This window comes from Cydia strobilella, chromosome 5, assembly GCF_947568885.1.
Source record: "Cydia strobilella chromosome 5, ilCydStro3.1, whole genome shotgun sequence".
In the NCBI taxonomy this organism is placed as follows: domain Eukaryota; kingdom Metazoa; phylum Arthropoda; class Insecta; order Lepidoptera; family Tortricidae; genus Cydia; species Cydia strobilella.
The window spans coordinates 20,947,256-20,973,637 of record NC_086045.1 but is presented as its reverse complement, the minus strand read 5'-3'; the positions used below and the strand labels follow the sequence as shown (position 1 = coordinate 20,973,637).

Here is a 26,382-nt window from a genome sequence, read left to right as displayed (position 1 = left end):
CTATCAACCTAGCCTCAAACTAAGCAAAGCTTGTACTATGGGTGCTTGGCGACGATATACATACTTATATAGAAAATACATATATACATAGAAAAACACCCATGACTCAAGAACAAATATCTGTGCTCATCATACAAATAAATGCCCTTACCGGGATTCGAACCCAGGACCATCGGCTTCACAGGCAGGGTCACTACCCACTAGGCCAGACTGGTCGTCTAATGATTCAAGTTAAATGTAGCTACATTTACAAAATTATTAAGCACAAAGAAGCAACACGGAATGCAACGTGAATAGAAAGTGAAGAAGCCTAAGCTCAACAGTGGGCGGTTGTTTGGTGGGTTGTTTGATTGATTGGTCAATTTTAATGTGGTACTTAGTAGATTGTGTCCATGGAATTACAAGAAAACCTGTAAACTATTTAAATTCATGTCTAGAGACAAACTACAAAGAGATTTTTCCAAACACATGACATAAAACTAACAAAAGACTGGAAACCTCTGCTTATTCAAAAGGCCCGCAACAGAAAAACGCCGAAAGCAACAGAGCGCGAGTCTTTTTGAAACAATTAGCGCGCGAGTCGCGGAGGGCCCTCCATTAAAATTGCTCGAATAACAAGGGGCGGCTCACGCGCGAGTACAGTGCCGTGACTACACATACATTAAAACGATAGTGTACGACCGCTTGTGCATACAATTAAGGTAGTAGCGCCATCTGATCGAGAATCCAATTTTCTTGATTTTCGAGGCACGTTTTTTCCTTAGACTGTATCCATCTATTACGGAGTTATATTTATCTTTGGTCACAGTAAGTAAACTGCCATCTATCGACACACTATTAAAACTAAAAATGAAAATATATAAAAAAAAATATCAAAAAGATTATAAGATAAATGTTTTATTACACGACTGCCCAAAGAAAAGAGTGTAATGTTTTTATTTATTATTTTTATATGACTTTGACCCATGTTCTTTAACTGATATGTCAACATTGTCAACGCCATCTAGCCGAGTATAGGCCAAAGGTGTAGCGCCATCTATTCGAGAATGACTTTTTCCTAATTTCCGAGGCACGTTTTTCCTTAGACTTTATTAATCTCATACAGAGTTGCATAGGTATGGTAGGTAGGTAATAAACATCTTTTTACGGTTCCGTAGCCGTACCCAAAGGGTAAAAACGAAACCCTATTACTAAGACTCCGCTGTCCGTCTGTCTGTCTGTCACCAAGCTGTATCTCATGATCCGTGATAGCTAGACAGTTGAAATTTTCACATATGATTTATTTCTGTTGCCGCTATAACATCAAATACTAAAAAGTACGGAACCCTCGGTGCGCGAGTCCGACTTGCATAATGACAATATCGAGAGAAGAAAATGGGGACTACGTTTGTTTGTATGGAGAACTGATCGTCCCCTTGCCTCTTAAACAGTGAGGGTGTTTCCCTCCACTGTGAGAGTGATTGTAGTGTACACTTCACGGCCCCGGAGTACTGCGTAAAAGCCATCGGAAAGAATCAGAAGAATAACGCTTGGGACACGTAAACACCTAAATTTTGATGAATTATATTAAAAACACTTCAGTTTATTTTTAGGGTGCCGTAACTTATACTTTGCGTTCACTTGGTTTCATTGCGTCAATCTGTTCGTATGTCATTTCCATTTTACTTAGAAACTTATTTAATTGTAAAAAAAATCTTTAAAGCTTTATAACGAGTTTTTGATTAAGTAAACACGGTTGCGCATAAGTACCGAGGAAATATGCCCTATTGCATGTTTTCGTGAATGGTGCTCTATCGTATTGTATTGCAATTTTTACACGGAGCCATTAAATGTGCCATTTTCAACCAAAAGGGTACTTATTGTCGGTTGTCTGTAAGGCGCTATTTCCATATACCTTCAATTCGAAATCAACCTTATCGACAAGCGACAATGTGGTACCTTTTGGTTGAAAACGTCACAAATATGCAAATGCTTTACAGAGATGTGTGGTCTGCGTGTTGGATTTAGTTGGTAAGCTTTTCTTTCTATTCATGTTCGGAAAATACGTACATATTATATAAAGTGAGTTGAAAAAGTGGATTACACTTACATTTCGCTAACAATTTTAAATGTCAAGGAGAATCCGATAAGTAAACATGTAATAAAAAAATCTGGATTAAAAAACCGAAATACACAGTATTATCACACTAGAAATCATGAATGGGAACGAAATTTCCGTGCGCCTTGCCAATTGCCATATACCTAAGGAAATGTGCGGTGAATATATAAACATTGCCGTCTTGATTCATATCTAACAAATACAATGATTACCAGTGAATGAGTTTTGAAGGAGAAAAATTATACTTACTTTTATTATCGTCGCACCAATGAAATAAGAGAAACGATTACTAAAAGATTACAAAATTGGCATGGCGTTGGCGGATACCGTGAAAGGGATGCCCACAATACGTGGTTAATCGCGCCTGGGTTAAGCAGGGGTCAAAATGGTAGTGTTGTGTTCGCGTGTATAATGTAATTGTAATTACCAGTATTAGCTGCGTGGGGTAGCGGCGTCGCCACGGAGGCCGGTGCGGAACTGCCGGGCGCACGGCGACCACGGCGACACACCCAGCTCGCGCATGCGCCAGCCGACCCACCCTCTAGCTAACCCTACATCGGGTTACTACGGCTCACGATACCATAATGATATACGATAACACAATTTGTACGATTCCTATATCTTCAATAATTTCAACGCGAACCGAAAACGCAATGAAAGGTCAAAAAATTCTGTTGCGAATACTGAAGAGAAAGCCGTGAATAATAAGTATAATAACGCTTTCACAAAATCTGATTTAGCCAGACCGTTCTCTCCACCAGCCCCTTATAATTCCCGCTTACCATCGGTACCATCGGCCACACTTAGGGCATAGAGTAACTGATACTAGAGCGTTACTGTCATAGTAAATTTTGTAACCCCAGTAAATTCACTGCCATCTGTCGACACACTTTAAAACTAAAAATGAAGATTTATAAAAATACGATAGAATGTATTTAAATATAGATAAATGATTTTTTTATTTGCATTAATTATTTTTTTTATTTTGACCCATGTTCTTTCACTGATATGCGTTAAAATTGTTAAAAAACAAACGAAACCGTCAACGCCATCTATACGACTGTAGGCCAAAACTAGTAGCGCCCTCTGTACGATAATCAAATTTTCTTGATTTTCGAGCCACGTTTTTTCCATAGACTGTATCCATCTATTACGGAGTTATATCTATCTTTGCTTAGGGTTTGCTCCGGGATTTAGAGGCAAGCAAAGAACCGGGATTTTAATTTTGAAATCCCGGGAATTACCAGTACTTTCGGTACCGGTATTTCCCGGGAGCAAACCCTAGAGTTAAAGTCTCTCGAGATCAAAACCAACGATGAGGTTTTACGTATACGTTTGTTAAGAACTATAGATAATAGAAGAGGAAAGATGCTTGAGCACCTGATACGAACGACACGACGAATTTATCAAAAACATCATAGAAGGGAAAGCTAAAGCAAAGAGGAAGGAGCGAAGACCAAGGAGAGCGTACATGCATCAAATAAAGGAAAAACTCAACGTCGTGTTGTATCAGGCTGTCAAAGAGAAGGCAGAGGACCGCGAAACATGGAAATTGCTCCACCGACAAGAGACTTACTCTTAAGTATATGATGATGATGAGATCAAAAAGATCCTGCAGCTGTTTGAAGTTGCAGGTTTGGATTGAGTTGTAGTAGGTGGCGATCACAATACATCAGAGACGGTCGCAGTGATACATAGGGCTTTGGAGCCGTATATAGTCCTTACTTGACTCCATATTATATTTATTTGTATAAAAGATCATATAATACAAATGCATATACATATATGTAGTATAATCATTTTAAATTTGTAATTTTGATTTTTTTTTTTTTTTTTTTTTTTTTTTCAATTTTAATTTAATTTTTTTTTTAATGATTTAATTGTTCGTTTATTTATATTTATTTGACTTGGTTTATGAATTTTGTGATTGATTATTTTTAATTATTTTTAATTCTACTTGTAAATAGTGTGTAAGTACATAATATGGACTATTTGTCTGCAATAAACGATTACAATACAATACAATAGTCCCTAACACGAAAAAGAAGAACGCTACATTGTAGGCTATCCAGCATGCACCGGGCCCAAGACAGAGCGACTTGGAGAGCCCTGGTGAAGAGTGTCCACACTCACGACACTTCACGTCCCACAGACATCGAGGATACGACAAGGAAGAGAGATGTCTATTAGGATTTTTTTTTTTAAATAGGAGGCAAACGAGCAGACGGATCACCTGATGGTAACGATTACCGCCGCCAATAGCTAATAATATTAATAATATTCAGATCTGTAATAATATTAATAATATCTAATATCCATCTTCCTCGCGTTGTCCCGGCATTTTGCCACGGCTCATGGGAGCCTGGGGTCCGCTTGGCAACTAACCCCAAGAATTGGCGTAGGCACTAGTTTTTACGAAAGCGACTGCCATCTGACCTTCCAACCCGGAGGGGAAACTAGGCCTTGTTGGGATTAGTCCGGTTTCCTCACGATGTTTTCCTTCACCGAAAAGCGACTGGTAAATATCAAATGATATTTGGTACATAAGTTCCGAAAAACTCATTGGTACGAGCCAGGGTTTGAACCTGCGACCTTCGGATTGCAAGTCGCACGCTCTTACCGCTAGGCCACCAGCGCGGTTAATAATATCTAATCAATAGCTAATCAATATTAATAACAATACACTTACCTTATAGTATGTTAATAGATCTCCTGAGCAGCATATAAAGAAATGATGTAAGTTAGTACATCTACAATGTGATTATTCTCCTTAAAGTTGAATTAAATATTAACAGAAAAATAACATTTTTTCAACAAATAGTGCATGCGGTGATAAAATATTTGAGAAACATACAGTCAAGGGCATAAATATATATACATTCCCAAAGTTTCAAAAATATGTGTACGCTCTTACACCTCAGACAATAAAGTTGTGTACACATATTTTTGAGCCATTTGTCTGGATCAATATTTTTGCCTTCGACTGTACATATTAAAAAGAAACAATTAATTGAGTACCACCTTTTACAAGTAGGTTATTTGTTTTGCCGTCATTTGTGACGTTTTCAACCAAAAGGTACCACATTGTCGCTTGTCGATAAGGTTGATTCCTAATTGAAGCTATATGGAAATAGCGCTTTACTGACAAGCGACAATGAGTACCCTTTTGGTTGAAAATGGCACATTTGTTTATGGTGGGTGCTTCCTCTATCTTACAAGAATGTTTGTTCTCAACATAATTTTTTTATATTAACCCGTGGAGCGTCCTACGGTCACATGTGTGTCTGTAGTTAGTACAGGACCTCCATAATACTGTGAAACTGGGGCTCCAGGGGTTAAGTTACAATACTTACATACATATGAAAATGTATTCTCTACAATACTCTACATTAATCTGGTACAGTCAGCTGCAGAGAAAAGTGAACCCCCTGCAAAGAAGTTTGTATGCAAAGGTGCTAAGCGAATTGTATAGCTGACTATACATGTTAAGGGCTAAGTGTGGAAAGCTAATTTGATTTTTAATACTACAAAGGTGAAATATCACAATACAAAATAGCACTCTATATAAAGTTTTTCCTTCTGTTTCCATATAAAGTCGTTGTCAAGAGATCTTGCAAATAATGTAAACAAACCATTTTACCTTCGTAATCTTGCTCTTTAAAAGGATAACCATATAGACCTTATCAACAGTATATAGTTAAATACTTTATTTATATAAATTTTTCTGTCCAAAGCCGTTTCTGTCCAGTCGACGGCGCCGAGTTCGCTGAGGTCTTTCTGCACTTCGTCTCTCCAGCGGTACCTAGGGCGTCCAGACGGTCTTCGGCAACTTGGTACTCCAGAGTACGCCCTCCAGACTGCGCGATCTTCCCTCTATCCGGACTACGTGCCCGTACCGTGCAGTGTACGGCTTTGGACAGAGTAGCATGGCGGTCTTTGGTGTCGGAGGCCAAGATCCACTTCGGGTCGTCGCACCACAGCAGTAAGTAAGTAAGTATATAAATTTTTAGTTAAATTAAACGTTAATTATTAATATTTCAGGGAAAAAAACCTTCGTAAAAATAATAGGTTATGTCAAACGCTAACAAAATCTGTCATATTTGTTTACATTATTTGCAAGTTCTATTGACGACGACTTTACATATGATAGGATAAGATCATCCTAGTAATGTTAAAGTTTATTTGGATGTTTGTTCCTACATTATAAGTATTATAACCAATATCTGGGAGAACGAGCTTTGCTCAGAAAACATACAAAATCTCAAGATGTTACTTGAATGTTTATGTCAAATTTCATGTTATTTTTAAATGGTTGAATGTTATCTTTAACTAATTCTTTGTGGATTAACACAAGGGGGGATCCAAGCCCGGAGTCATGGGGGTCATGACCCCCCTGGGCCAGGGCTGGGTCTAGGACAACAGTAGATATTTTTCTAAACTGGCGCCCCCTTCTGACTTTGGTCAGGTCCCCACCCCAGGTTATAAATCAGGATCCGCCCTTGTATTAACACATGAGTGCCAGGAATCAGACTGGCGGCCGGGTCCTCTGGCTGTTGTCACTTGCCTCTTCAAAGCGGAAAAATGATGAATTCGGCTATGAACATGTTGGCAGTGAATATGTTGTCATAGACAATAAATAAATAAATATTATAGGACATTCTTACACAGATTGACCAAGTCCCACGGTAAACCTAAGGAGGCTTGTGTTATGGGCACTCAGACAACGATATATATAATATATAAATACTTACATACATAGAAAACACCCATGACTCAGAAACAAATATCTGTGCTCATCACACAAATAAATGCCCTTACCAGGATTCGAACCCAGGACCATCAGCTTCACAGGCAGGGTCACTACCCACTAGGCCAGCTAAAATAATGGTGATCATGGCACAGACTAACCTCATTGGCATTGTCATAGTAAACTAGAGACCGACGAGTGAGCACCAACCACCTCTCCTTGTAGTTAATGGGCGTGAAATACTTCTTGTTTTGAGATCTCTTCACCATAAATGTCTCGCAAATAACCTCATCGTCATCATTCTTTTCCATTGTTTTCTGTAATATATATAAACAATCTTTATCAAAACGATAGGATAATTTTAGGAAGTAATTTATATTTTTGAAAAATTTGTAATAAATACAGTATTTTACCTATATAATATACACCAATAATGGAACCAGGAACCATACCCAATAAAAATTAATTTGCATATTTGTTTCGGTCAAAACTATTTCCTTCATCATAGATAATAATTTTATACTTGTTTCAGTGAAATTTAAACTAAGAATATTTTATTAGTACGAAATACGTTAAGTACTTTATATGATACAGAAATAGTTGAAGCGTAGACCGACATTCCTACTTTGAACTGTTCGATCAACAAAGAATAAAACCAAACTTTAATTATATTATGAAGGCTTAAACTTCTCACTCCGATTAAGACTAAGTAGATATTAAGCATAACAAGTTCCTTAACGATGTCATCCTTACCAAATAAGAATAACACAAGACATTAAACCGGCTAGTTTTAAATAATAGAAAGAACCGAAATTACTCGGGAAAATAAAAATGGATCGAAACCTACCAAAATTAGTGGAAGTCCATAACCACTTCCACCTCTTTCACCACACCACACCACTTTCTTGAACAAATTCCTTAAATCCTCGTCATACACCAGAAATAATACTTAAAAGCTTTCCTTTCCTTACTTGCTCTGCTTAGGAATAGATTTCCTTTGCTTTGCTTTTTGCATGAAGAGTGCATGAACAAGAAAGACGGACAACAAGAGCAGAGGGCCTACCGCGAAAGTCGCGAAACACGTTGGACGTATTGGCTCGCTGTCACACTTACGCACGAATTTACAAGTGCGACAGAGAGGCAACATGTCGAACGTGGTTCGCGGTAGGCCCTCAGCATATGAGCATAGACAAAACCTGTCTTGTCTTGTCATAAAAATTTATGGGCTCTACAGACGTCACAATATTTGCCTTTATCTATGTGGAACGTCTGGACGGTTTAAAAGTGTCCACAGCAGTGTCTACAGTTTATCGCACCGGACCACGACCTTGGTGCGGTGCGGCGCACGTATCGATAGTGTGCTGTGATAGTATGTAAGGTGGTCGCCGTACGTGCTTTAAGGACGCAGCTATGTTGGAGCAAAAAAGAAATATTTTGAGCGCACCAAGGTCGCGGTGCGGCAGCCTGTTATACCTTTTGCGGCTTTAAGGGCGGCTGCGATACGTTGTCTCATTCTAACTATCGCTCCATCTCACTCTGTTGGGCAGATATATAGCAAACATTCGTAGAAGCCGGCCACTACTATATAGACTATAGTTTTTAAACTTGAAGGGTACGGTGACAGGTGTCATCTCCATATACAGTCTTTGATATACAGTCTGTAAACAACTTTGTAAGTAGAAAATAATAAATTTCTATGGGACGATAGTCCTTCGCTTCAACATTTCTTAAATGTGCCGCTTCTTTCTACTGACAGAAATGGCTTGACTCACTATAAATTATATTATAACCTTCACCTTTTCGACGGCAACGATGGACATATCCGAACCGCAGGTCCAACGCCAACGACGGATTAATCTGTCACAGACCACAGAGCACTATGTACGCGCATACGCATACAGTTCAATTTCAGTTTTGACACTTCGGTGACGTGACGTCTGAGTGACAGCTTTTGTGTTTGACACGGCGTTAAAAAGGTTAAAACTCAGGTTAAAAAGCCAAATTTCGCAAAGTAGTACTGAGATGACATCAAGTACCAAGCCAGGAAGCCGGTTGGTTGCCACACGCGCTACGCACGCACGTCACCGCGCGCTCGAATACGCCAGAGATCATACGAAAGAAATGTCTCCGCAACGAAAAAATAGGTCAGCTTGTAGTGTGAGTGGATGCAGGAATACCAAAACAATGTAATATACTAATATAATAATAATAAATTATCGTTTTTTACTCTTCCGACAAATGAGGAAAAGTAAGTAGACATTCTCAATATAGGTACACCTACTGTTATTATTTTTACGATAGTAACAAGCTACGTAGGTACTAATTGTTTTAAAGATGTAGGTAATGTTTTTTATGGGATATTTATAATTAGATATCTACCGAAGATACCTAAGTATTTGAAAGAAGCGTCGGCAACCCTAGCGTTGTGTCGGCGCGCGCGGTGCGTGGAGCGGCGCGTTGAAGGTTACTCTATTGTATTTTTGTGTAGGTATCAAAACGGTAGGTATAGTTGGTCAAGCAAATCTTGTCCGTAGAAAAAGGCGCAAAATTCAAATTATCTATGGGACGATATCTCTTCGCGCCTACATTTTTTAAATTTGCCGCCTTTTTCTACTGACAAGATTTGCTTGACCAGCTATATTTGCGTTTTCTTTGAGAGATAAATACAAGATAAGTATCTGTTCGTAAGAACTATTATATAATCTGTGCCGTAGACAACAGACTACCACACCGCACCGTGACCTTGGTGCGGTGCGGTAGTCTGTTGAATCAATCAATCAATGGTGTCAGATAGGGCGACAACATTTTCCGTGGCTGTGTCTGTGTAACACTGTGTAAGCCATAGACATAGTATAGTAGGTGGTATAGTAGTTATGGACATGAAACGAGCGACTAGGGGTAAGAGAAAGACATATTCATGTATTGACAGTTTAATGTATGGCAGCATAATCCTTTTTCTCTTTCACTTATAAATTTTGGTATTTCGCCATCGCACCTAGGAATGCTGCCATAACCCGACCATGAAAAAAAACCCGGTCGGTGATAAGGACAAAGCATGGCACTATTTTCTCTTTCCTCTTATAGGAATCGCAATAAGACTATCTTTCTCTATCAAAGAGTGTCAGGCCCTTGGTGTAAGCCAATACGGGAGCGGCAAACACGCGGTAGTCTGTTACGGATAATAAATTGTCACAACTATAGAGCCCTTTCGCTGTCAAACCCTCTGAGTTAGATTGTCACTACTCTAATATAATGTCACTGTCTAAAAGTATAAATTGTGGGCATTGATTCGTGATTGTTGCGTTTATAGTTTTAGTTCATTCACAAGAAATTGTGTTATATTTTAATTTCTTGTTTCAAGATTAAAACTTCTTCTTTTTATTATATTTAATTAGTTCAAAATGTCGTCAGAAACAGCTCAAGTGAGCTCTTTGCCATTACCCCCTATGCAATACATTAATTTTTACACTGATGATAATGTGAGACGAAATAGGGCTCCTCTACCACCGAGGCCTATTCATGACTCGTATTCAATGTTTGGCCACCCCTTCAATGCTGATGATACAATTATAAGATCCTTGGAAAGTCAGGTGAGTTTCATAGAATTTATCGTGTAGTTGCTTTGAATAAACGTCTTATTATTATTATTATTAAAATGTAATTTGGCTCCTTAGAATAATTTGAGCCTAGAATGTGACACATAGCAACTAAAGTGAACCTATCTTTTCATCAGGGCTTCAGAAGATTGTATCCAATGCATTTTGATAGAAGAAGAGAGTTGAAAAAACTCAACCACTCATTGTTAGTGAATTTCTTGGACTTATTAGATCTGCTGGTTCACTGTCCTGATTCACCGAAGAGAGCAGAAAAGGTTGAAGACTTGAGTCTGTTGTTCATACACATTCATCACCTGCTCAATGAGTTCAGGCCTCACCAGGCTCGGGAGACTTTAAGAGTTATGATGGAGCTGCAAAAACGTCAAAGAGTAGAAACTACACTGAGGTATCTTGCAACTCATTATTGAACCTGCCTTTTTTTTATTTGTAGGCTGCTCAGCACTTTAACACATTAAGTGCCAGCGCGATTACGCTGTACGAATGTTAAGTGTAGTGGATAACATGGAAAAGTCTGTATGTAGCAAAAAGTGCCTACAAACTGAGAACCCGCATAGTGGGTTGCTGAGAGTAAATGTGTTAAATAGTTTTATTTCATGAATAACCATTTAATCAGTCAATATTTCTGTTTAATTATAACGGTTTCACTCACTATTTTTTTTTTAGTCGCTTTTGGCGGCATGTTTTGGATTCTTACTGATCTACACTGTGTACTGATCTAAATATTTTCAAATATGTCTCACAATAGTTTTAGTTCGATTTCTGTTTAATATTGTTAATTTTTAGGGTTCTGTACCCAAAGGGCTCCCATACAACAAACGTGATTTTTTGCCGTTTTTTGCGTAATGGTACGGAACCCTTCGTGCGCGAGTCCGACTCCCACTTGGCCGGTTTTACTCTTTGGGTTCATCCACATATTACGTCACAGCAACAGGGGGAGGGTCTTGCCAAGTGGGACACTTGTGACAGTACTTATTAACGACCTACCTTTTTCGTATAGAAAAGTGTGACAAGAGGGGGGGGGCTAAAAAAATCGAAATTTTGTGTGATGAAATTAACTCATTCAATGCCGACAATCGGGTATTATATGGTTTCGTTCCCAGGCCGGACAACAGGAGGATAGTCGTATTGAGCTTTATATGACTAAATATTTGTGGCCTGGTGAGGATGTCTTGTGTGTATGGGTGGCAATGAATGTATTTAATTTTAATTAATAATGATATTGATAATCATTGTACATACATACAATCTCTAGATATAACCCTTAAACGCATATTGTTGCCAAATGTATACAAAGCATTGGACAGCTCACTTCAGATTTAACAAAAAATAAAAAATTCAAAAAAAATTAAATGGGTTCCAAAAATAATAAATCATGCATTTAAGGGTTAAGTATACGCCGTGCCCTACCAGGGCCCATGTGAGACCAACTATTATGTAACACCTGTGTACCTAACATGGATGCAATAAACCCCTTTCAAATAGTTAAATTTGGTTATTTTTCCTTTTCAGATTTCAGAAGCATTTAGACAAGGTCCAGGATATTTTGCAGAATGCCCTTCAAGGCTTGCCAAATCAGAATGAAGTTGAATCTAATTTCAAAGTGCCTGTAGAAATTCTGGATCAAATGACTGTGGGCTCTGGTGATGGAGCAAATGCTGATCCCTGTTATGAACTTGATCGCCTTATGTGTAATGTTGTGGATAATATGAGATAGTTTAAGTTGATTTAGTATTGATACATAAGATACATTATAACAACTGATAATTAGGTTAACCCTTCCTATGCCTTATTACCAAAGCTTATTACAGTCCAAATGAGGGCTATCGTTTTTTTGCTCACCAGTTGGCGCCTCTGTTGATGGTGGTCCAAAAGACTAAAGAACAGCTGTCAGTCATTGAAGTGACATTTCGAACTGCGAAGACCACAGAACTAGGATGACATAAGCATAAATTTTAGGTCTGTGGCGAAGACCACCGTCCACACTAGCGCCCCTAGCGGCGAATTCATACGCGTTAGCCCTCATTGTTGGGATGTAGTATATGGGACAAGGCATACGAAAGGTTGTCATTTTTTATTTATTGTAAGTTCACACATCACAACAATACACTAAACTTGAGTACTGTCTCAATATATCATATTCCTTTTTACAGTCACCCTCTTCCCATCCGTATCTGATCTGTTAGTCAAAGTTGAAAGTGTATTTTACAGTCTCATTGTTTCTTGGATATCTCCAGTGTGATGACATTTTATGTTCTACCTAGGAGCATGTTTCCAATTTCTATTTTATTATGTTTATATGTAGAAAATGAAATGCATCAAAACTATGTCAATGTGGAGTTTAATTAGACTCCCCAGTTTCCAATTGGGTTGAAATTTGTCAAAAGAATTGTTAATAAAACAACCTCATTGAGAAGTAAGATAGGATAGGATTCAAACGATTTGATAAATAAAACAAGTAAATTAAACGTTTTATTTTTATTTTGAAGTAAATCACCTATATAGAGCCATACGCTTCTATGTCTCAAAAGAAGTTCTTCCGAATATGCTGCAGGCACCGTCGCCTAATTATTATAGAGTTCTAAAACTAAGGCAAACCATGTAGACTAGGTTTGACAGTTGAATTGAATTTGACTACACTTCCCTTCTGTTAATTTCTTAAGAACAGTCCATACTTCTTACTTTCAATGTCAAATTAAATGTAATGCTAAGTAGCTGTACTGCGCTGGCACTTCTATAATAGCGTAGTGTAATGATAAACACCTATACGACTTGTAGGTCATTTATCATGAATATATGTATGGACTTACACAAATTGAACTGAAGAAATATGAGCCTTACCTTTGAGATACAACATAAGCTCCGATTATATTATATACTAATTTTTAACTGCAAAAAAATTTAGTAAAATGCTCAAAATATGACTGAAACTATGTTACGTACTTACGATTCTGTGCAAATACTGAATATCACCAGCAGAGCTTAAATGAGTGCAAATTAAAATAATACTTACATAAATACAGGGGCCACCACGACTCCAATCTCCACGGGAGCTCTAAGATACACATCAGCAAGTTCCGGAACTTTCATTACATACCATCATAAACGTTGACCGCTTTTTAAAACGGACGATCAGAGCTGAAACAATATTACGAAATAAATGAAAAGACCTGCCGCCCCCGCTGGACACCGCACTGCACCTGTAAGTGAACAGCAGCGCCGTCGCGTCGCCAACTCGCCACCCGGCCAATGTAGAGAAGTCCGCCTACTACAAAGAAAGGAAGACAATCCTAAACGAACAGATGTATGACCCCGCAACGCGCCACAAGAAATCCTCAGTTTCTTCGTAGAGTCAAATTCTACGGAGTAGCTTGGCAATTTGAATCATTTTGCCAAAATCGTCAGTTAAATATGTCGCAGGTCCGTTTTCAAAATTTAAGTATTAATAGTTTGAATCTCTCATTCTTCATTTTGATAGTGGTGGGTTGCGTACACTTAAATAATGTAAGTGTTTAGTCACTCTCCCACTGAGCGGTTAGTAATTGCTGCGCCTGCGGAAGGGCGCGCCCCCGCCCCCGGCGCGGAAGTCCTGGCGGCCTCGGCCTCGGGGCGCGGGCGGTCCGTGGAAGCGCCCGCGCTGCTGGAGGCGGGAGCTGTACTTGCCGGAGGGCGGAGTGTACATCTTTTGGTTTCGTTCGCCGCTTCGCGCCCGCTTTTCTGGTGATGACTTTTCTTCCCCGTTGTCGAACGTGATGGGTCTATGTCTTTTCGGTGGTGACTGTTGTTTGTCTGCCGGGGTTTCTGACCGTTTTTCCTGTGAAAAAAAATTAATCTTTTATCGACGTTTATTACTTCACAAGTTTTTAAATTTACTTATACATATATATATATATATGTTGATCGAAATAGCGATCATATTATACAATAGCAATTTATCTTATTTACCTCTTTTTCAGTCTTTTTAGACAAAAAGGAAAGTTGTACTCTGCTCTTGAAGCTTGGCGGGGATCTGAATATGTCGCGGATCAATGTATTAATGTTGGACGTAGTCTTCAACGCTACAACCTTGAGCTTATTTTCTTCAGAATTAGCGTCATCTCCTTTCTTACCCTGTAACAGAACAAATAAACAATTCACACACACAAGACTACAATTCTTAAAGCTCACAACCTTGAAGGAGCGCAGAGAACGCGGAGATCTGATTGAGACATACAAAATACTAACCCAACACTACGACCTTAAAGATTTCCATAAGATGCTAGAACGCAATAGTAACAACCGTCTGAGAGGTCATCAGTATAAGCTGGTGTCTCACAGGTCCTACAATAATCCTCATAGACACTTCTTTAGCAACAGAGTGGTCAACGCTTGGAACAAACTCCTAGGGGATGTAGTAGCGGCCCAAAGTGTCAATGAGTTTAAGAATAAATTAGATAAGCACAAAGCAAATTCTACTCAACACTGAGAACTTGCTTTATGACTCTGGATACAGGCATTATCAGTTGTTTAAACTGCCTGCCTGCATTACAAATAATAATAATAAATAAGTAATTTATTTATTATTCTCTTTAAGAAAAATAATAAATAAAGAGAATAATAAATAAATTACTTATTTCCCAGAAACTAAAAGAATGCCATTTGTTGTACACTGATGAGTATTGCGAGAATTGTCTATCCACAGACTACATAGACACTGCATTATGAAGCGTTTACATATTGCAAGAATGACCCGTCTATCCACAGACTACATAGTCACTGCATTATGAAGCGTTTACATATTGCAAGAATGACCTGTCTATCCACAGACTACATAAGGTCTGTTTTTTTATTCCGTAGACTAAAATGACGTTTCATGTGTATGAGATGACATTTCTTAGTACCACATGAAATGTAATTTTAGTCTACGGAATAAAAAAAACAGAATATAGACACTGCATTATGAAGCGTTTACAAAGAGCACGCGGTCACCACACATAAGTGCAATTTTGCTTGTATTGTAAGCACAACAGAAATAACTTGAAATAAGCGGTCGCGCTTCCATACCACAGAATAAATTATAGTACTACCGTACAGAATTAATATATGGCACTATCCCTTTCGGCTATATTAGGGTTGTCAAAATTTAAGTCATTGTCTTATCTATGGTCGTGCACGCAAAGGGACGTCAAGTCTTGTCAACCCTAATAATTGCTCGGAGCAATGCTGAGCAGAACGGAGCCGAGAATACCCGAAAGGAGGAGTTTCGCACCCCTGGCCATACTGGTGACCTCGATTGTCATACGCTACGTCTAGTAGTTAGTGGTCTGTGGTGTCTATCTAAAAAGTTTTATATCAATACCTTAGTAACTTCCTTCAACTTTTTGATGTATCCTTGAGTTAAACGTGCTGTATATTGTAGACGCAAACGAAGCGCCTTTAGCCTTGCCGCATCAGCGCCGAGTGCCTCTGGTGCTTTCCGGCAAAGAGAGTGAAGGGCGAACAAGGCGCACTCCACATGAGAGAACTGGAGTGACGGGGTAGGCTTGCTATCTTCAGGTTTAGCCGTGGAAGTTTCTGTTTTATCTGTATCTGTCTTTTCTTCTTCTTCGACTGGCGCTTCAGGTAAATAGTTCTGTAAATATGAAGAAAGCACATGAAATTGATAAATTACTTGCAAATATGGGTTGGTTCGATTTTAAAGTAACAAATGCCTTAAGTTGGTAAATAATTTTAGATAATTTTGTTATTACGTTTGTTTCCCCGTAGTTTTATTATTCAGATGCAATTATAATATAACAGTCCTCAGGTTATAGTTAAGCTTGGGAAAAGCAATAAGCAAGTCATTTTTTAGGGTTCCTTACCCAAAGGGTAAAAACGGGACCCTATTACTAAGACTCCGCTGTCCATCTGTCTGTCACCAGGCTGTATCTCATGAACCGTGATAGCCAGACAGTTGAAATTTTCACAGATGATGTATTTCTGTTGCCGCTATAACAACAAATACTAAAAAGTACGGAAGCCTCGGTGCGCGAGTCCGACACGCACTTGGCCGGTTTTTTGTTCTTATTACCATTACTTACAATAAGCAAGTCATGAACTGCATCAATCTTCTCCTGTGCCTTCTCCAGCTCTCCACAATGTTCAGTAATTTCAGCAAATATCTTCAATAGCTCCAGCTTGTAGTCGGAGCCTCCTTCTGGTGAAGCTATTTCTTTCCACTTCGGTAGCACATAGTCACAGAAGAAGTTCACGAACTGTGTGGAATCCACTTGAGGCTGTAGAGACATGATTTTAAAATTAATCGCATTGTAGGACTGTATGTGCCCACTACATAAACCTCTAAAAAGTTACTAAGGCATGTAATTTTCATGGATTTTGTGACAGAAAGTGGTTTTCTCATCATATTAAATAAAGGTTAGGAGATCAGCATCTACAAAATTGTTACCAGATTTGACATTCTGGTGCTTATCTTATCAACATACCCAGTTTTTGATGCGAGAATGACTTCGTGAATTTATATTATAACTTAGTTTATTGTAAAATGGTTACCAATCTATGAATTAATTAGAATAAGCTCCATATGAGCTTAGAAATGTTAAAATACTTTTCTCCTCACGGAAAGCCGTCCTTTATCCTTTAAAACAAGCGGGTAAAAACGCATTTTATCCACTGGTGGGGAAAGTAATTTGACCTTGGATGGAGCGTGTCTAAGTAGCTTTTGACAGATAACAAAACGTAAACCGCTCATAATAATGGTTCGTTCGATATTAATTATCATAAATAAATGGTTTGAGAATTTAATAAAAAATACCAAATTTAGCTTTATTTAATGATTTTAAGTCATAAACCTTAAAATTCCATAAGTTTTTTTTAATAATGATGTTGAAAATAATTCTAAACGCACAAGTTGAGTCGACCCAATTTGTCAGAAATGTCAACATTGTCAACTTAAAACATTTTACTTTTAAAACTTCTCACCTACTCAGACTTACGTAACAATACACAACTTCCAGAGGTTCTGTTATAATATCGTAAAAAAATTAGTGATTCCAGTGATGAACATGATCTAACGCCAGTGGATGTTGCACTTTCCTCGCTTTAGTGAGGTGAAAAGTTTTGTGTTACACACGGGTGCAAATGTATTTTACTTCTCGTGTGTTGAAACACTCGCGGGTAAAATACAACTTTGCACCCTTGTATAACAAATAACTATTTTTTGGCTGGTGTCAAACAATCCCACACCCAAAACCCCAGAGTATGCTTATGCTTAGTAGAGCCAAATTTTGATGATGAAATTTTTCAACCTCGGATATGTTCTGCTGTTGATTGATGATATTGCTGAATTTCTAGGTTTTGTACGAAAATAGAATTAAACTGACTCAATTTTTGGGAACAAATCAAATTATTTTATTAAATATTTTGATTCGTGTTTTTTTTTTTAAGTAATCACACTACTATATATAAATCGTAACATTGTCACTTTTTCTTTATTATATGACATCTATTACAGTTTACAATTAAACTTACTGAGAACAGTGGCAATGCATGCTGAGTACATTGTATGATTCTTTCAACATGTTCCGTATCTTCGGGGTGCCAATCATCAGGGGAAAAGGCTAATGCCACCACAATTTGCACCAGCTCCTTCTTGCCTGCTGCGGTTTTACCGAGCCTTGACCATGTCAAGAGATCCATGATGTGTTCAAACTCTTCTGCCACCACATCCTAAAATGAGATGTGGAAAATGAAAAAAATATCCTGAAATTAAACTTTTTCTTCTCAAAGATGATTGGAGGACACATAATACTACTCTTTTAACCCTAGAGTGGTCATGCTATGAGCATTTTGTTATTTAATATAATTACAAACTGACATCCATTAACAAGTTTGGGAACAAATCAAATTATTTTATTAGATATTTTGATTTGTGTTTTTTTAAGTAGTCACACTACTATATATAAATTAAAAACCGTAATATATGACATCTATTACGGTTTTTTTTTTGACATCCATTAATTTAAACATAAAATCATGTTAAATATGGGCAGTGAAATGCTCCCCACACAAGCACTGCCATTTCACCAAAAAGTGGCCAAGGTGGGACTTAATAATACTTCTGAAGAAGTAGCCGAGTTTTGGTCTGACATATAATAAACTTAATACATGTTAAATATGAGATCTGCAGCTAATAACTTTTCTGATTGTACTTCCATTATATAGTCATACAGTAGGACCTCTTTAATCCGGACGGGCAAAAAAACTGTCCGAAAACAGATTAAAGAGGTTTCCGGAGTATAGATGCCAATTTTTTATAGTGTTTAATTAGTATATAAATGATTTGTGTATATCTGACAATTTTTTTATTTAATATTAACAAATTGGTTAACATATTTCCTCTCCTATCCCACAAATCCTAACCGACGTCCGCGCTGCACGGGGATCAACTCTGCTGTCGCCCGTGCCGAATCTGTCCGGGCTATAGAGCACCGGAATGGGATCCGGGTTAAAAAGGTCCCACTGCATTATCTATTCAGAGCCAATTAACATTAAAAAATATTCTTTAACAGAAACCAACATACCTCAAGTATTTTCTTGCATTCTGTAATAATAATTTCTTCTACTTCTTTGTTTATAATTTCCCTTCCAAGCTGTTTCACTTTTGTGGCCAAAAATTTAATGCATCTCTCTCGGACGATTTCATTCACCACTTCCGTCTCAGTATTCTGGTGTATTTGGGAAAAGAGTCCCACTAAGGCACCTTTAGGGTCACCCTTCACTATTGTTACCAGAGAATTATGGACGATATTGATCTCCGTAGCATCCTCAGATTGAAGGAGTTGTGCCAAGATATCGGCAATTCTTTGAGTGTGCTCTTTATGGTCTTTGCAAAGTGTGGGCAAATCTTTAATGGCTTGTTTGCGTATCTGTAAATGTTTAATAGTAAAAAAAAATTGTATTAGTCATAGTAATATTTGCCAGTTTATTGAAAATTTTGTTGAGACAAGTATTTATCAAAGCATGGGGATTTATAGCAAACAACCGGACGCCGGCGGGGTGCTCGCAAATTAAAAAATAGTTACTACAAAAAAATAATTTTCAACTCGAAATCTTAAGTTACATTAATAGCAATTACTCACAGCCACATCATCGTCTTCGCAGAGGTCAAATTGAGCTTCTATAGCTTGATCCGCGAGGTTAGGAAAGCTGTTGAAGAATTTCGCAATAAATTGTGACGCCAGTCTTTTCTCCTTATCTGTACCTTTGACAGCGGCTAAAATTTCCTTGTACTCTTTTTCATGCTAAAACAATACAAAAATTAGATTCGTTTTAGAATTCAAAAAACACTATGTATTTGTGTTATAAATTATGAGATTATGAAGGCTTACTTTGGAGATGTCTTCTTTGGCGTCGGCCAAAATACCGTAATTTTGATACAGTTTTTCGATGTTGTCGGACGACATGGCTTGACTTCGGCTAATACACAATATTGAAAACGCACTAGGCAAGGCAGGAAACTATTCTGGGGGCAATTAATTAATTAACATGAATTAGCTAAACAGTAACTCAAAATTAAACACGCGATGCGCTATTCGCCATTACAGATCAGAACCACAGATAGGATAAAATTAATAGACTATGTTAAGGCCAGACTACGCGGCGCGAAGCTGAGAACGCGAGTGTGGAGTCGATTTCCCTAATTAGCGAACTAGACTCCACACTCGCGTTCGCGGCTTCGCGCCGTGATTCGCGCATGAGTGTGGAGAGCTCTTTATGCAGAAGCAATGCAGAAGCACTACGTTAAGAGACGGGACTTCCTTACTGGCCGCTGGAATCAATTATGCACACGTCTAGGTCGTCTAGTGACACACATCCTAAGCCGCTCTAGACTACGCGGCGCGAAGCCGCGAACGCGAGTGTGGAGTCGATTTCGCTGATTAGCGAACTAGACTCCACACTCGCGTTCGCGGCTTCGCGCCGCGTTTCGCCTCAGAATAATGACTAAAGCATAGAAGCCGGGCAAAAATGCTTCGCAAATATGTATACCCGTACTTTACTTCCTTACGAATTAGATAATGTGCCGAAAAGAGATGCATATATGCTTGTTATTTCTCATTTACGTACGGTGTCATAAGTTTGATAATTTGCTAGGGATGTGACTGTGTCGACTTTTTATATCGATAAATTATGCATAAGTTTATGTGCCGTGTAAAAGAATAATCACGAAATTGGCAAATTGATAATAGTCTGGCTAATGAAAGTTGAACCTGAAAAAACGCGGCAATTTCAAGAAATCTGTAGCAGGCGGCTCGTTGAAATGAAATGAAATGCGTGGAATACAAGGATTGCATAACTTTTATACTTTTTATAATTTTCATATTCTAAAAATCATTAAAAAGTATAAAAATTATGCAATCCTTGGAATCAAAGAGCCGCCTGATATGAGGATTAATGCATGTACCTAATATAGCTTTTATCTCATTTGCAGTCTACCACTCAGAACCGTCTAACTATACCTCTCGTTTTTTTATCATTAGAAAGAAGGCGAGCGATCTTAACGTGTCGTTTTATCGCAAAACACTTTGAAAATAAGTCACAACAAATATAATATACGATCATTTACATACTTTTGCTTTCATAAGTAAAATATTGCTATATTTATAAAAAAAACTTGTCAATAAAAAGACACGTGGAAATGGTTTACCGTTTTTTCTAATGCTAAAAGACTAAGTATAGTTTCTAGTCATGTACAGTCAGCTGCAGAGAAAAGGCACCCCCCCTGCATACAAAGTTCTGTAAATTAGTATGGACGTGGGGTACCTTTTCTCTGCAGCTGACTGTACCAAATAGGAAATGAAAAAAAAAAACGTTCGTGTAATATTTTTTTTTATTTAATAATAGGGAATATTACGCGAAACTCGGCGTAGGTGGCGCCACTATCACAATCTGAGGGTCTATCGCGAAACAAGAAAATCGAACTTTCGTTATCTAACATCTCTGTCACTCTTGCGTATTCGAGCGATAAAGAGGCAGCTAGATAACGAAATTTCGGATTCGAGTTTTCCGGTAGGTCCCCTGAAAACTTGTCAAAAACCTGTTAAAGGTACAGTATGAATAAGTTACTCTACGGTGCACTAAAAAAGCTAGTGCTGCACTCTGGTGGCAGAACATCGCAGTAATATCCCCTATTCCTCGTCCTTTGGAAATCTGAAATAATAAGTTGAGTTTTGTGACCAACAATATTAATAAAAGGAACATTCATCAATGATCATTAATGTCTTTTTTATTAGGGTTCCGTACCCAAAGGGTAAGGACGGGACCCTATTACTAATACTTCGCTGTCCGTCTGTCTGTCACCAGGCTGTATCTCATGTGAACCGTGATAGCTAGACAGTTGAAATTTTCACAGATGATGTATTTCTGTTGCCACTATAACAACAAATACTAAAAAGTACGGTCCCCTTGGTGCGCGCGTCCGACCCGCACTTGACCGGTTTTTAGTATTAAACTATAGTCTGGCAAACACAATCTGTCAGTAAGTAAGAACAAAGAAAACTATAGGTACAGTCGAAGGCAAAAATATCGATCCAGACAAATGGCTTAAAAATATGTGAACACGATTTTATTGTCTGAGCGTACACATATTTTTGAGACTGGGAATGTATATATATTTATGCCCTTGACTGTACTCATCAATTAAAATGAGACAGTCCTGGGCCAAACTATAAGAAAGCTGTAAATGTCGATAGGTTATTGATCTGAGGTCGATACATCACTATGTCAAAAATATAACCTTTCATACTTAGCAGAAAAGTTCGAAAATTTATGCAAAAATCTATATAGACTTGAATGCAAGTAATAATTACATAAACAATATATCGATTTCTATGTTTAGGGTCAGGTCCTATAAATTAATTTCTTCAAAATTGAACAAAACTCACCGATTAAAGGTTATCGGTTCGTGCGTATTTTATTTTCTTCCTGTATGCGATTTACAGCCCTCGATCACACAAGACATTATCACAAAGGGAACTTCAAACCATTACAAATAAAAACTCAACACGTTTTCCAACAATCTTTCAGGAATAGCAAGAATATAATTAAAATAAACCAAGATGACCGCTGAAACATCCCGAAATATTTCAACTAAAATAATACGACTATGTCAAGTTGTTACAGTTGACACCTACCTGTGAAATAACGAACTTATATTTTATTTGGCTGGATTATATTATAGAACCACATAGGACCATTTGACATTTCCCACAGTTCATCTTATGACAATACTGAAAAAAACGAAAGAACTTGCGGATTGTTGTCTCACTCACTCATAGACAAAAAGTAATAACGTGTTGTGAATACGATATCTTTTACCAAGCTTTTATTTTTGCCCGGCTTCTTTGCTTTAGTCATTATTCTGAGCGTTTCGCGCACGAGTGTGGAGGGCCCTCTACGTCAAAATTGAGTCAAGCAACGTAAGTGCCAACATAGCGAAACGAATAGTGCTGCACGCACGCATTCCCAGCATTTATACTGACCACACAATTAAATTGTCAATTTAAATAGATTGTGCGAAAAATTGTCTTGCCTAGATACGACTTTTAAAGCGTAACAGACTACCGCACCGCACCGCGACCTTGGTGCAGTCAAAGCATCTCTTTCTCGCTCTAACTTAGCCGCGTAGTCTGGAGCGCACTTTAGATTTTTTGATTATGGTAAAAATTAGGAGCGAAAAACAGATTTCATAAGGGCCCTCCAGACTACGCTGCGCAAAAGCCGCGAACCTTTATCAGATTACATTTTTGTTAAATTACTTAGAGTTCGAGGAAATGAAAGTTAAACAAATTCAATTTTCTCCAGAAACTCCTTCAAAACAAGTGACAATTTCTCTGAAAATCGACTTAATTTCAACGTAATTTTGATACTTAAACAATCTACATCATTTGCTGAAACTATTCTTATACGTCAAGTTGTATGATTTACCACCATTATTATTTGATAATTTTTTTAAAACTGCCCTTTCTCTTCATATATTACCGGTAACGCACGCTCGCGACCTCATTATTAAAAGGCAAGATGAGAAGACGTGCTAATAGAAGCCAATACTTGTCATTTAGATATTACGTAACAAAACGTGTATAATTTCAACGACTAAATCTATCAATTTTTCATTTTTGCTCCAAAATCGACTACGGCCTCTTAAAGTTTCACCCTGTATGACCGGACAAGGCCTTATGCCGTGTAAGTTTTTGGCTGATACGTGGGCGAGTGTGGAGTCTAGTTCGCTAATCAGCGAAGTCGACTCCACACTCGCGTTCTCGGCTTCTCGCCGCGATTCGCGCACGAGTGTGGAGAGAGCTATACAAAATTTTTCAATGCTGCTATCTCTTATGGCAGAATTGTTGCAAAAGTGACCGCTTTCAGCTTTAAATAATAGTTCCTAATCTCTCCAGTGGCGCTAGGTAGGCTCTGAGACCAAAAAGTATTGTAATATAGGAGACTCTATGACATGAACCATAGAGGTATAATAATGAAATGAAATGGTCTAGGTCAGGATCAGGATATAACCAAACGGAGACGCCGCGTTTGGAATTTGTCTGTACAAAAAAGTCTGCCGATTTTTGCGGGGGAGGGGAACGTCAAATGTATACGTAACCACAGACTACATATATGATTACTTTATGACGTAACGTAAAAATAGCTATGGACGGTATAGAAAGGACGACAATCTCTTATGGCAGAACTATTGCAAAAGTGACCAGCTTTCAGCTGTAAATAATAGTTCCTAATCTCTCCGATGGCGCTAGTTAGGCTCTGGGACATGAGTATAACATGAACCATATAAGGCAACAAATAATCCGACCAAATTACGTAGGTTGTTTTTGGTAGTATTTCGGTGTATGGTGGCGCTGCCTAATTACTGTTTTTTGATGGACACTTTTCATACATAGAGATTTGGCTCCTTTATATAGTCTCCATGAAAATAGCCATGTGCCATGTCACATAAACGTCAGTCCATAAGGTCCCTCCACACTCGTGCGCGAATCGCGGCGCGAAGCCGCGAACGCGAGTGTGGAACCTAGTTCACTAATCAGCGAAATCGACTCCACACTCGCGTTCGCGGCTTCGCGCCGCATAGTCTGGAGCGAGCTCACATTTTGTTTGTGTATGACCATTGGATTGGACGACTATTTTCGACAGAGGGGAACTACTCCGTTTGGTTATAGTTATATTAGGGACCGGCCCGCTATCCCTTATCGGGGTTTTATAAGGGTATTGCATAAGGCTTAACTCACCATACCCTTTGCCAGACGAAACCTCTTGTTTTGGTTTTAAAAACCCTTATATAAAGCTACCACATTTGAGTAATCGGTAGCCCAAATACCCTTACAAAACCCTTATCATCCGCTCACCAACACCTTGCATATTGCTTATAAGGGTTAGCCTTATAAAGGGCTTCCCTTTTAGCATATAAGCGTGCTAATTTAAGTCGTCTACCTTATTCATAAAGCACACATTACTTCGAATCCGAGCGATCGTCGGCGGCGACGGCGGCGTTCTTTGACTAGACACGTATTTTCTTTCCTTTTCATACACTACCGTAGATATATACTAATCCTGTCTCTTTCACGCAAAGGGAAACCTTTATAAAAAGCGCTTAAAGATAAGGGTAAACCTTATTAAGAGCTAGCCTTATTTTTGGTTAGCTTTTCGGTAAGGGTTAGTCAAAGGTAAGGGTATGAATGGGCTTGCAGTTCAATAGGGAAAGTCTTTCAATGTGTTAGCCGTGTTTAAGTGTCGCCCATTGAAAGGGTTTTATCGCGGAAAGGGTTGCCCGGTCCCTGAGTTATATAATCCTCCTAGCTGCTAACTCATAATAATAATTAAACATTCGAAAAAAATCAAATCAAACGTAGGGGCATAGCTGTGGTTAATATACAACAAATTGTGTCAAAATATTTTTAATAATGTGTATATCCAGAGAGGAAAATGAGGACTACGTTTGTATGAAAAGGCGATTTCGCGCGGCTCCAGCTCCACTTTCGTCTTAAAGTGTGTCAGCAAAGGGTAGTATGTATCACAGACCTGTCGTTAGTTTTTATGTATTAAGTTAATAAATATTCTAAACATACATATATACCCAGACGAGTAAATAATACGTACAAGTCCGTTAACTGAGAATAGTGAGAATGATCTTTGGATTTTAGAAAGATACATCAGGTATCGGCGGTAGCACGCGAAGGTGATACTCTAATCATAGAGTAACTTATACTAGAGCGGTACTGTCATAGTAAATTTTGTAACCCCAGTAAATTCACTGCCATCTGTCGACACACTCTAAAACTAAAAATAAATATTTATAAAAATACGATAAAATGTATTTAAATATGGATAAATTATTTTTTTTATTTACATTAATTATTTTTATGATTTTGACTCATGTTCTTTCACTGATATAGAATCAAATTTTCATGATTTTCGAGGCACGTTTTTTCCTTAGACTGTATCAAAGATAGATATAACTCCGTAATAGATGGATACAGTCTAAGGAAAAAACGTGCCTCGAAAATCATGAAAATTTGATTCTCGTTCAGAGGGCGCTACTAGCTTTGGCTTACTGTCGTATAGATGGCGTTGACGGTTTCGTTTGTTATTTAACAATTTTAACGCATATCAGTGAAAGAACATGGGTCAAAATCATAAAAATAATTAATGCAAATAAAAAAAATCATTGATCCATATTTAAATACATTTTATCGTATTTTTGTAAATATTTATTTTTAGTTTTAAAGTGTGTCGACAGATGGCAGTGAATTTACTGGGGTTACAAAATTTACTATGACAGTACCGCTCTAGTATAAGTTACTCTATGACTGTATCCATCTATTACGGAGTTATATCTATCTATGCTCTAATTTAATGACTATGCTTAATATTCGGTTGAT

The 26,382-nt window shown here is 38.0% G+C and overlaps 3 protein-coding genes across 3 annotated transcripts in view; 1 reads left to right on the top strand and 2 right to left on the bottom strand.

Moving 5' to 3' along the window:
• Positions 1–7,834, bottom strand: part of LOC134741640 (tyrosine-protein kinase Btk) — a 56,063-nt gene extending 48,229 nt beyond the window's left edge. The window contains exons 1-2 of the mRNA XM_063674494.1: positions 7,693–7,834; positions 7,007–7,162 (exon numbers count right to left, since the gene is read on the bottom strand). Coding sequence (XP_063530564.1) covers positions 7,007–7,156 — 150 coding nt within the window. The 5' untranslated portion in view covers positions 7,157–7,162; positions 7,693–7,834. The remainder of the gene's footprint in view (positions 1–7,006; positions 7,163–7,692) is intronic.
• A 2,273-nt stretch (positions 7,835–10,107) lies between these two features.
• LOC134741633 (mediator of RNA polymerase II transcription subunit 7) lies at positions 10,108–12,923 on the top strand. Its single transcript, XM_063674487.1, has 3 exons — positions 10,108–10,435; positions 10,579–10,847; positions 11,972–12,923. Exons 1-3 carry the CDS (start codon positions 10,247–10,249, stop codon positions 12,174–12,176), a joined length of 663 nt encoding a protein of 220 aa, XP_063530557.1. The 5' UTR covers positions 10,108–10,246; the 3' UTR covers positions 12,177–12,923.
• A 52-nt stretch (positions 12,924–12,975) lies between these two features.
• Positions 12,976–20,041, bottom strand: LOC134741618 (apoptosis inhibitor 5). The gene is made up of 8 exons (XM_063674469.1): positions 19,825–20,041; positions 19,576–19,737; positions 19,018–19,362; positions 17,966–18,163; positions 16,519–16,713; positions 15,798–16,070; positions 14,405–14,569; positions 12,976–14,273 (listed from the first exon to the last, which is right to left on the bottom strand). Exons 1-8 carry the CDS (start codon positions 19,897–19,899, stop codon positions 13,995–13,997), a joined length of 1,692 nt encoding a protein of 563 aa, XP_063530539.1. The 5' UTR covers positions 19,900–20,041; the 3' UTR covers positions 12,976–13,994.
• Positions 20,042–26,382: the final 6,341 nt, after the last annotated feature.

Coding starts and splice junctions, on each gene's coding strand:
- LOC134741618 (XM_063674469.1), bottom strand. CDS start 19,899: ATGTCGTCCGACAACATCGAAAAACTGTATCAAAATTACGGTATTTTG. Junction 16,071..16,518: donor CAGTTCATGACTTGCTTATT/GTAAGTAATGGT, acceptor TCATATTTACAG/AACTATTTACCTGAAGCGCC. Junction 14,570..15,797: donor AGTTGAAGGAAGTTACTAAG/GTATTGATATAA, acceptor GTTCTGTTACAG/GGTAAGAAAGGAGATGACGC.
- LOC134741633 (XM_063674487.1), top strand. CDS start 10,247: ATGTCGTCAGAAACAGCTCAAGTGAGCTCTTTGCCATTACCCCCTATG. Junction 10,436..10,578: donor TAAGATCCTTGGAAAGTCAG/GTGAGTTTCATA, acceptor TCTTTTCATCAG/GGCTTCAGAAGATTGTATCC. Junction 10,848..11,971: donor AGAGTAGAAACTACACTGAG/GTATCTTGCAAC, acceptor TTTCCTTTTCAG/ATTTCAGAAGCATTTAGACA.